Raw genomic sequence first — 11,378 nt, forward strand, 5'->3', positions numbered from 1 at the left:
CATAACCACAACACAACTTCTTAAGAAGTAGTACCAGTTTCTGTAGGAAAGACAAAGAGTGAAATAAATGAAATATACCTTCAGGTCTCTGATTGAATCTGCAGCCATAACAACGCCATAAGACCTTTGCTCTGGATAATTTGGCATCTTTCTGCATTTGCTACATTTCATTCTTTCATATTCTTCAATTGTAAAAAGACGAGTTACCAAGCTTTCTCTTTGTGGACTTTTCCAGCATTGCCAAAACTCAAGGATGGCTACGACTACCTCCGCAGCATCATTTAGCTAAACAGGAAACAAAAGGATAAAAAAAAAGAAATTAGAATGGCATTTAAGATAACAACAAAGCTGTTTGGAAAATAAAATATGCAATGTTTAAATTTATCTTCCGTACAAACCGTGGAATGAACTTCTTCTAAGGAAGCAAGTAAGTCGCTTTGAAGGTAATTGTAGAGTCCTTCGTATTCTATCTCCCCCGAGACAAAAGCAGCAAAGAAATCTCGTAATGCACGAGGAACTTGTTCTTCCAAGTTGTCAGAAAATGGTTGCCGATTGGGCACCAGATCCTCTTTAAGAACCTTAATGTTACAGAGGGCCTGCAGTAGAGCACAAATTCAAACAAAATAAGGAAGTAAAGAGATAATACATGAAAAGAAAGAATGGTCTAAATCAGTAAAACATAGTTTAGGTTTTGAAATCTTATTTTTGTTCATGATTGCTTTACCTTAAGAACCATGTCAAGAACTGAATTATATCTTGTTGTAGCTTCTTCATGTACTGAGCCCAGGTGTTCTGACGATGAATCTTCTCCAGGCATGATTTGCATATCTTGAAGACGACAAGATAAAGAAATAAGAATTATACATCTCAAAACAATAGGCTATAGAGCTTTTAGAATACTCGACAATTGAGAAGCTCTTTTACAACCAGGTTACCTTTGGTAGCTTCCTCTTGATTGTTAATATTGGATGTCATTTCCGATAGACCCCTTTCACTTGAAAAAGTATCATCTGGTTCCATAAGAACTTCTTCGGCCGTTTTTACTGATGGAGGTGTATTTCCCAGTTCAAGGTTGACAGAATTTTCACTAGAGATGTAAGTACACAATGTGTTTAGAAACAACCAGAAAACAATATATCATCATAACAAAAAAGAATCGTGAGGTACTTACTGTTCAACACTCTTATCAAGGTGACTAGGCATGCTCGTTGAAGTTCTCTGTTGCACCATGAAGACATTCCTTCTTACAATTGAATAACCAAAAAGTCAGCGAAGCAAATAAAAAATTTAGAACTTCAAAGACCTTGTTGTTTTTATTTTTCTTCTTCTTCGATGGTAATTTCATCTTCTCCTCTTGTTTTTCCTCGGATTTAAGATCTGCTTCTGCCGCAGCTAAATTTTCTTTGTGTTCCATATGTATAATACCATCCTACACACGAGACATCATATATAATATAAGGAACATGTGAAAGACCCAATCAGAAATGAAATGAAATGAAGCTCTCTGTAGAGAATCAAACCAACCAGGATGAGTTCTTTTATTGGTCGAAGAATGTAATAGCGATAGTCAAAAACAGAAAGTCTGGTGAGGCTATTCAGCAAATTAATCCTTGAACTTTCAACCAGTAAAAATTTTGAATCTTTTAGAGCAACCTGCAATCAATTGACACTTTAAGATAAACAATTTTATGATATCCTGTTGTTAATTAAAATTCAGATAAGAAATGAACCTTGTTGGTGACCACTAATTTCAGAAGGTTTATGGACTTCATCACAATGTCATCACTAAGATCTTTATGCTCACGAATAACATTCATGCAAATGCGAAAATCAAATGTTGGAAATGTTGCTCCTTTGAAAACATCTTGTACTGCACACAAGAATATCATTGTATTTAGGGATTTTCCAGCGTCTCTCCTTAAATGCTCTTCACATGTATCACATAGAAGAGATGCATAACTGTTCCATTGATCTTTCTGTAAATTCCTCCTCTTTACATCTTCGCCAATACACAAATTTTCGGCGGTGGTAAGAGCTGCATCATAATCTAGGAGCTGACACTTCTTTACATATGTAATTTCCAAAGTCCTACATGTGAACTGAACGGCTTTCAGAACAGCCACCCAAATATCAAGATTGTGCATCCTGATAGGCATGGGAAATCGAAAACTCTCATCTTGTACAGAGTTGTCGACTAACCAGGATAAGATATAACCTCCCTGAGCATGTGCATTGGCATAGTGAACACTGGGATCAAAGACATTGATTGTCCCTTCATCATCGAATCGAGCAATCTTGCATTGCAGCAGTCTCTTATCCAGGAGCAGAACTGAAACCTGAGGGTCAAAGTCGAGCTTTTCTTTAACTCGAGTACCATCCCAGAAATTGTCGACTACTCTGCAAACCACATCTGTACCATCATCCCTTTCACACTTGATGTTTTTAAGAAATTGCAGGATTTCATTGAGTTCGCCAGATTCACAAAAACAGATAATCTGAGGTGTCTCCACTAGGTGACAATCAGTAAGAGTATGCTTGGAAACTTGAAGCTTTTCAAGATGCTTAACCGTAAATTGCATCACCAAGTCTCGAATGCTACAAGAGAGAATCTTACAGTCCCAAAACGACACAAGGAGTATTTGAATTTCCTTGAGTAACTTACTGCGCTCTTCATCTGCAGCTAAAGGCCAGCCTTTGGACCATCCATTCTCATAGGCAAATGCTTTCACATCTTCCAAACGATTCTTGATCAGTTCGATGGCAGCTGCTGTATCCACTGGTTCCCAACCTCCAACAGATATCTTACGAGCCCAGGCTTTACTTATCCTTTGGGGCATACACTTTGTCAAATCAGGTGTAAATTTTGCACGATGCTCTTGTTCAAGATGATTCTTACATTCTTCAGCACTAGAGAACTTGGTCGAACAAGAACGACACATCCAGAATCTCCATTTTCTCTCATCCCTTGCAAAAGTAAGAAGTTGCTCCAACGCATCTCGTCCTTCACTACCATATAATCCCTCAACGTTACTCATAAGTTCCACAGTGCTTACTTTCATAAAGTTCCGTTTGGTCTCAACATTCAAACCTGCCCAATACAAGATCAATCTTTTGATGAAATCAGGCTCGCTCTTCCTTGTATCCCTACCTTTTTCTTCTTTCCTTGCTACTCGTGTCTTGGTCTTGGATTCAGCAATTCTTGACTCTGCATTTTGGATCACAGACATCATTGCTTTCTCTTCTCTCTTGGCAAATTCTGGGTCCTCCTGCAAATTCAAATTCACTGTAAGATTGTACAAAGTTTCTTTTGCTTTGCGCACGGATTTCTTGTAGTACACGGATGACCCAAGTTGTTCTGCCAGACAGAAGAGTGAAATTGCCGCCAACGATGACGACCCAGGAGATATCGAAACGCATTCTGCACAACCCAAGTAGTATGCAGCATTCACATCAGTGTTCTCTGTTTTTTGCCCTAGGTCCATAAAGATCTGAGCTTGTAGCGCATTAATATGCTCCCTGTCTTCTTCCCCTTGGACTAAAGACAGATCTTCTATTACCTCCAACGCCTTGACGTAATCTTTCGCAAAGTAGGAATCTTTGGCGCGTTTGAAGATTTGTTCGCAGTTTACATCTCCTAGAACAGGAGGCTCCATGTTGGAGAAGAGAATAATAGCAAGTAAGTGACTCTCTATGATCTGATCTTGCGTTTTCTTGGTACTGAGTCTGAGAGAGGTTTTGTTCTTGGCGAGAGAAAACAGAGGACAAGCGGGAAAGGAAAAAAATCAACGAGTAGAAGATGTCACGTACAACCCACACGTGACAGGGTCTTTGCAAAAAAAAAACAACGGAGAGCCATTTTGGGTATTGAGGAATTGTGTCGAGCACCTTGTGGGCGTTCTCCGTTTTGAGTAAAATTACATAACCCATTCGATTTAACTGCACCTTCATGGTTTGGGAGGGTAAGAAAACAAAAAAAAAAAAGGCTTCGAATTTGGGTTTTAAATGGCATAAGAGGTTTCAGCTTTTGAGGTTTAGCGAAACGTTGTAAGACCATCCTTCCCTAATGGTATCTATCAATTAATACTACTTTAATCTAAGAATTCTCACTAACTTGTAACTGAAACAAGCAACTGAATTATTCATCTCATGCTAAACAATAATGAGTAAAGCCAAAGGCTCAAAAAGCATGAAAAGTAGACAAACCTGTTTAGAGCAGAAGAAGAGAGACTTGAGCTGGTTGTCAAAGAAATGCATGATGAGTGTGGAGCCAGAACTTAACAAAATGATAAGTAGGTAATGATAAAGTGAAACAACAACTAAAACCAAAACGCATCACCTGTTAGCAAAACCGCCAAGAAACATCTCAGCTCTTCTTCGAGTGACAATGATCAGTAAAAGCCATCATTAATCCATTGTCGGATCCTTCTCCACACACCTAAATCAACAAAACAAAACAAAAAAAAAACAAGTAAATAACACATGTAATTAGGAAAAAGAAAAAGCAGAGAGTCAAAGAAGAGTTAAGAGGAAGACCAAAACCCTTGAAGACGATAGCACAGAGAAGAAGCGAAGCCTGTCCTCAATTGTCTCCTTGAGACATCACCCTCATCGATAAAAGCATCAACCATAACCTAAAATAACAGAGCAACTAGTAAAAGACTTTTAACATCTTCAACAAATTTGAGTCTACAACAAGGGAGTGAGAATTATAAACCAAACCGTAGGAGGAGGAGTGAGAATAAGAAGCCAGGGGGGGGGCGATGATCGGATCATTATAGATTCGCTTCCAAAAGACCTGCAAGACAAACAAAACAAAAAAAAAGTGAGAGACTCGTGAAAGAAGAAGATTAACAGAGCGACACATAAACATAATAATTAAAAAGCTACAGATGCAATTGAGAGAGTACCAATTTAGCAAAGTGTAGATCAGAAACCTAATTTAGCAAAGTGTAGATCAGACACCTCTCCTCCAGCAATCACAATTTCACTAGCTGCTCATCATGTACGACCTGATACATAGCTATGAGAAGCCACACCTGAGTATTATTGATACCAAAACGATAGAGTGAAGTGAAACAAACTATGAAACCCAAAAAATAATGATCACATGTTAACAAAACTCGTGAGAAAGGTTGAAGACGTACCCAGGAGAAGAGTATGCAGTGACAATGATCAGTCAAAGCCATCATTGAGCCATTGTAGGATCCTTCTCCACACACCTAAACCAACAAAAGAAAAAAAAANAAAAAAAAAAAAAAAAAAAAAAAAAAACAAGTAAATCACATGTAATTAGGAAAAACAGAGAGAAAAAAGAAAAGTTAAGAGGAAGAACAAAACCTTAGCGCAGAGAAGAATCCAAGCGTGCCCTTGTCTCCTTGAGACATCACCCTCATCCATAAAAGCATCAACCATAAACTGAAATAACACAGCAACTAAGTAAATCACATGTAATTAGGAAAAACAGATAGTAAATAAAAGAAGAGTTAAGAGGAAGAACAAAACCCTTGAGTGTAGCTCTCCTCCACCCATCTCATCATGTGGAATCTATGAAACACAACCATCAGAGCCACACCTGAGTATTATTGAAACCAAAACGATAGAGTGAAACAACTATAAAGACCAAAAAAAAATGATCACATGTTAACAAAACCCGTGAGAAAGCTTGAAGACGTACCCAAGAGAAGAGTATGCAAGGAACAGAGAATAATACCTGGTGTCATCACTTCAATCATTGCTTCCATCCGCTCTCCACGTCATACCATTTAAATCGCCTTTCCAGATACCCAATTAAACAAACGCAAAACGTTAATTAAGTAACTTTCTGTGACATAATTAATCAAAGAAGAAGAAGAAGAAGAACACAAACCTCCTTGACACTCAAAGCAGCAGTCACCACCTCTTGCAGCACCATTTAGCTTAGTCAGAATGGCTTCTGTGATTCCTATCTCTACATTGAAGGTTTGTCACCAGAGCTGTAGGAAGTACATAATAAATAAGCTCATCTTAATTAGTATTATGACTAATACAGGTCCGGTTCTGAAACTAATTCATTTTACAGGATGTTTCGAATATCTTCTTTTGGAAAAATATAGAATAGAAACAAGCGTACCAGCATCAGCTTCTTGTCCAGGTAGTCATTGGCATCAACAACTAGTAACACTTGTGTTGGATTCAGAAATTTCCTTAAGTCTTTTAGTTCGTCCATCATGCCTTTATCTATGTGTCACAAAGAGTCAATTTCAGGACTAAAGCTACAATGGACCAATGACTTTGAAGGACAAAAGATTACCTCAAGCCTTTCTGCAGTATTCATGATAACAACATCTACACAAACTCCTTTTTTGAGCTTCTTTTTTTTTTTTAGGCCTTGCTGCATAAACCGGCACACCAACCTGAAAAAAAAAGAGAGCATATTAGGGAATATTGCATATCATCACATGTTCACACAGAGGTTTTCTGAAGACATTGATTCTACTACTTCTTCTTTAAGTAATGCAATAAAACGTTCTGACTCAATCATGGCCACCCACAGACAATTGATAAATGTATAATTAATGAATACCTGTAAAATTGATAATTGAAGCCTCGCTGAGAATGAATCCACCCCTAAATCCTAGAGTGATACACAACACCGTTGCCGGGAAAAAAACGAATCCACCCCACCAATGAGATGATGATCCCCTCCCCTCAATCTATCTCCAACATCAACATGGCGACATGTGATGTAGCCTCTCTAAGGGCTCGTCTTCTAACACTCGTACGATTACGAATCGTCTCCACTCCACTCTATCTCTCCTCTTCTTCTTCATAGCTAGAAAAAGAAAAAGAAAAACCATTAAAAATATAATTTTCTAGATTATTATTATTTATATATATAAAAAAAAAAGGACGAATAATTTACCAGGGCTTCGTTGTTTATTGGGCTGAAATTGTTGTTATTGGGCTCCGGGAGGGGGGGAATAATTTACCAGGGCTTCGTTGTTTTGTTTAATGAAGCTGTTCACGAAACAGAGAAAGTACTCTGTTTCGTGAACAGCTTCATTAAACAAAACAAATCCGCCAAGAAACATCTCGGGTCTTCTTCTCCAGCCCAGGAAGACGAAGAACAAAACACTTTTAGACTTTAGCATAGAAAAGATGCAAATTAAGCGTGTCCCTTATCTCCTCTTGAGAACATAATAAAAAATATCGGATTTAGAAACCAAACCTTAACATGAATTCGATCAGTCATTGAACAATTGTAGGATCCTTCTCCACACCACCTGAACCAACGAAACAAAAACAACAACAAGTAAATCACATGTCACTAAGGAAGAACAGAGTGTAAAAGAAGAGTTAAGAGCAAGAACAAAACCCTTGAAGACGTTAGCACAGAGAATAAGCGAAACGTATCCTTGTCTCCTTGAGACATCACCCTCATCGATAAACGCATCAACCATAACCTGAAATAACAGAGCAACAAGTAAAATCACGTGACAATTTCATTATTAAAATAAAAAAAAAAAGCAACTTGATGCAATTTAGAAAACAAACCCTAGAAACCATCACCGATCAATCGCAGGACCCAAACCTAAAGCAACAAAAAAACAACAACAACAAGTAAGTAATAACATGTAATTAGAAGAAAAACAAAGAAGAGACCAAACCCTAGAACGATCGGTGATGATCGGATCGGATAGGATCAACGTAGATTGAATAAACCTGCAAGATGAACAAAAGAAAAAACAAATCAGAGTCTCGTTCGTGAAGAAGAAGATAGATATATAACAGAGGGAGGGAATACATGAAAATAATTAAAAAAAGCTACTACTGATGCAATTGACGAGGAAACCCAAACGGCAGGCAAACCCTAGAAGAAGAAGATTTCAGTTTCACTAGTCGGAACGAGAGGTGTTGAGATCGAGTTGGAAACAAACAAACATCAGAGACCCGTCGGGTTTAGAAGAATTATCACAACATCGATCAGAAACCCTAGACGACTAACGAAGGAGAACAAAAACAACATAAAAAAGATAGGATGAGATATTAAAACTTATAAGTGTAGTGGAGCATCATATTTATAGAGAATAGATAGGTCGGTCTATTTTTTGTACCGTTAGATTAATAACCTAGGTTTTCCTTATTTTCCTTTTTCCTATTACAGCCTTTTATTTGCTGTTTCCGTTTTTCTAGTAGTCTTTTATTTTTTTTATTTGTGATTTTTTATATTGCCTTGATATATTACACAAAGGATAATAATAACACAATTAACAACATACAAATAAGATTAAGGATGATAATTAACACAAAGAATAATCATGCTTCAATTCAAGTGCGTGAACAAATATAATACGTAGAGATGACAAAAAACAGATCAAAAACAAAAAAAAGGGAATCTTTAATCTTCAGCTATGATGACTAACGACCATACTCAATGCTTGAGAACGTTAACGAAACTCCACTTGAGCTAACCGAGGGAGAAGAAGAAGAAGCCGAGATGTGATACATAGCAACAGGCCTCTTCAGTGGAAGATCAGGCAATGGTGACTCAAAATTCAAGACTTGGATCGCTTGTCTTATCGAAGGTCTCGAGTTTTTATGAGGATGAGCACACCATAACCCTAATACCACAAGACATTCAGCTTCTTTCTTATCAAAATCCTTACCCAATTTCTCATCAACACATGAAGTCATCACATCTTGTTTCCCGTAAAGTTCCCACACTTTCTCCACAAGACTGGTCTCATCACTCTCTGTATCAGTATTGTTTTCTTCTTGTGTCCGTTCCAGCGATTTTCTCCCTGTGACAATCTCTAGTAAAACGATTCCAAAGCTATATATATCAGACTCTTTACTCGCACTTCCTTTCATCACATATTCAGGTGCCATGTATCCAAAAGTTCCAGCCAATCCTGTTTTATGGGAACCAGAATCATGGTTCACAAGCCTCGCCAACCCGAAATCGCCTAACTTTACATTGAAATCACTATCCAACATTATATTGCTTGCCTTGATGTCTCTGTGCAGTACACATTGATCCCATTCTTCATGAAGATAAAGAAGAGCAGAGGCTAAACCAAGAGCTATCTTGTTGTACCTTGTGTCCCAAGAGAGTATATGAGGCCGCCCTTTACCAAAGAGGTGAGAGTTCAAGCTACCATTTGGTAACTCATAGATGAGCAAAAACTCGTTTTTTCATTACACCAACCGATGAGTTGAACTAGGTTTCGATGTCTCAGTTTGCTGATGACCTTAACTTCGTTTAGAAACTCTTTCATTCCCTGCCTTGAACCACTGGATAGTTTCTTCACCGCAACCATTGTATTGATTTTTCTCAAGTTTCCTTCATAAACCGCTCCAAACCCTCCTTCACCCAGCTTTCTATCGCTTGAGAATTCGTTGGTTGCTGACACAAGATCCTTATAAGATATCTTTCTTGGCCCTGCTTCCCTTTCGAGGTCTTCATTTATTGATATCATGTTTGCTATATCTCTTTCTTTCTTCTTCTTTCTTTCCTTCCGTGACCAAACCACCGCGGTTGTGATGACCATAAAGGTCAGGAGAACGAACCCGGAAACCGAAACGCCAACTATCATTCCTATCTTGCTATCAGCTTGCTCGCTATCCAAAGTTGAACTAAGCTCCCATGATAAAAGTCTATGTTCCTCTGTGTTTGACCCAGCAGCAGCTATAAACCCCAGCATAACTTCTGATGGCAGAACCTTTGCGAGATCGATGATGTACGAAAGGCTTGAACTCTCCTTAGGATGCTCATAAGCCCAAGTCACACTTAAATTCTTAGTCACGGAATCGTAAGAGATCTTTGCATGAGCAATATCATGGCTGTGTGAGCTTGCATTCCAAGAGGTGTAGTTGGAAGAAACAAGCGAGTTATTATTGATCCCCACATGAGATCCAACGTCCTTAGGATCCCATCCTCGATTGTTGAATGTGTCAAACTCAACATGAACGAGTGGAAACCAAGACGAGTAATTATTCTTTCGAGTGAACAAATTCAAGAAACCACCAACTGAGTATGCAGGTAGCTGAGCTCCCATAGGAGCGAAAAAGAAACAGATCCCATGACCATCTGCTGAAAGGTTACGAGCATCGATTTTGAAGGAGAAACTTGTGTTAAAATTTGAAGCCTGGCCAGTTCTATGACTCCATATAGGTACTTTCTTGGAATAAGTAATCCAACCAACCTGAGATGTTTGTTCATCGTTGTTGAAGTTCACCGTTCCATCTTCATCGGGCGTTGCATCCCCGTTGTAAACTATGTTCTCTGGATCACCTGGCCGGAAACTAGTAAAATTGAAGTAAAGTGAATTAACAACAAAAGGAAGGAAGAGAACATAGGAAAGGTAGAAGAATGAATTGAACATGGAGTAAAGATTTTTACAGAAGTAAAATAAAGCAAAGATTTGGTTAATGATGATCTTTAGATAATCAAGTTACAGAACATATAACACAATTCAAAAAGTAGAGAGTGGTCAAGAAAAGAAGCTTAATCTAATAAGGGTCTATTCAAGAAGATCACTATCACTGAATTTCTTTTGAACCTTCTTTTAATCAAAAAGTCAAATCAGTGCTATAAAAAAACCTTTGAAAGACTCTTGAATGCTCCTAAATACTTTGCAATCATAAAATTAGTTGTAAGTTGTGTCGTTACACGTATCAATCTTGAAAATGTAACTGGTCGTAAAGTGGACCTCCCTGTAGCATTTTAGCAACCTTATGAGAGCAGCCTAACCAAACCAGCACGACAAGTATATAAGCAGCACTGTTTAATTCAATGTTAAGTAATTAAAAGGTGTTAAATAGAAGTGAGCCACCAGAAGGGAACACAAAATTATTTTTTTCTTAAGCTAAGAAGGTTTGAAAATTTTACAGCAAAGAAAGAGAGTATAAAGCAGAGTAAATTAACAACAGTTAAGTAGGAGAAACAAAAGTTTGACTGTAAAGAAAGAAGAAAATGCTATAATTTAGACAAGAAAATGCAATAACCCCACAACCATAAGACACTCTGTTTGGTTCATATCATCATAATCTTTTTCCATTTGATACAAAAGACTTGCTTCAGACTCAAGTTTCCCTTGTGTTTTCCTTGACTTGGATCCCACATATTTCTTTCCTGTGACAACCTCTGCTAAAACAATTCCAAAGCTATAAACGTCAGATTCTTTGCTGGCACCTCCGGTGCTAATGTATTCAGGCAGAGCCGGCCAAGAGGCCAAGCAAGTCAAGCATTGGCTTGCGGCCGATAATAATAAAAGAAATATTTCGGCTATTTTCTACAAAAGTTTTCTTTAGGCCAGTGGTTTAGGAATATTATTTTTGGCACCACTGTTCAGGTTCGACCTCTTCGAGCTGCATTTTTTTTTTTTTTTTTTTTTTTT

The 11,378-nt window shown here is 37.9% G+C and overlaps 2 protein-coding genes across 4 annotated transcripts in view; both read right to left on the minus strand.

The window, feature by feature from the left end:
* LOC104727216 overlaps window positions 1-6,820 on the minus strand; it is an 8,609-nt gene extending 1,789 nt beyond the window's left edge. Inside the window, exons 1-19 of one of the 3 annotated variants that reach the window (XM_019232796.1) lie at window positions 6,563-6,820; window positions 6,290-6,392; window positions 6,110-6,216; window positions 5,867-5,972; window positions 5,711-5,771; window positions 5,503-5,572; window positions 5,338-5,415; window positions 5,145-5,219; window positions 4,908-5,036; window positions 4,720-4,795; window positions 4,534-4,631; window positions 1,731-4,435; window positions 1,525-1,653; window positions 1,304-1,429; window positions 1,172-1,218; window positions 936-1,087; window positions 725-828; window positions 399-596; window positions 79-285 (exon numbers count right to left, since the gene is read on the minus strand). In XM_019232796.1, coding sequence (XP_019088341.1) covers window positions 79-285; window positions 399-596; window positions 725-828; window positions 936-1,087; window positions 1,172-1,218; window positions 1,304-1,429; window positions 1,525-1,653; window positions 1,731-3,653 — 2,886 coding nt within the window. In that variant the 5' untranslated portion in view covers window positions 3,654-4,435; window positions 4,534-4,631; window positions 4,720-4,795; ... (7 more) ...; window positions 6,290-6,392; window positions 6,563-6,820. Of the gene's footprint in view, window positions 1-78; window positions 286-394; window positions 597-724; window positions 829-905; window positions 1,088-1,171; window positions 1,219-1,303; window positions 1,430-1,524; window positions 1,654-1,730; window positions 4,436-4,533; window positions 4,632-4,719; window positions 4,796-4,907; window positions 5,037-5,144; window positions 5,220-5,337; window positions 5,416-5,502; window positions 5,573-5,710; window positions 5,772-5,866; window positions 5,973-6,109; window positions 6,217-6,289; window positions 6,393-6,562 lie in introns of those variants that run through there. The other 2 variants (XM_019232795.1, XM_019232797.1) reach the window with 2 other exon arrangements.
* LOC104727217 (L-type lectin-domain containing receptor kinase IX.2-like) lies at window positions 8,307-10,417 on the minus strand. Its single transcript, XM_019232405.1, is given in 2 exon segments — window positions 8,307-9,170; window positions 9,173-10,417. Coding segments are annotated over 2 exon segments (1,965 nt in total). The 5' UTR covers window positions 10,365-10,417; the 3' UTR covers window positions 8,307-8,397.

This window comes from Camelina sativa, chromosome 11, assembly GCF_000633955.1.
Source record: "Camelina sativa cultivar DH55 chromosome 11, Cs, whole genome shotgun sequence".
NCBI classification, from domain to species: domain Eukaryota; kingdom Viridiplantae; phylum Streptophyta; class Magnoliopsida; order Brassicales; family Brassicaceae; genus Camelina; species Camelina sativa.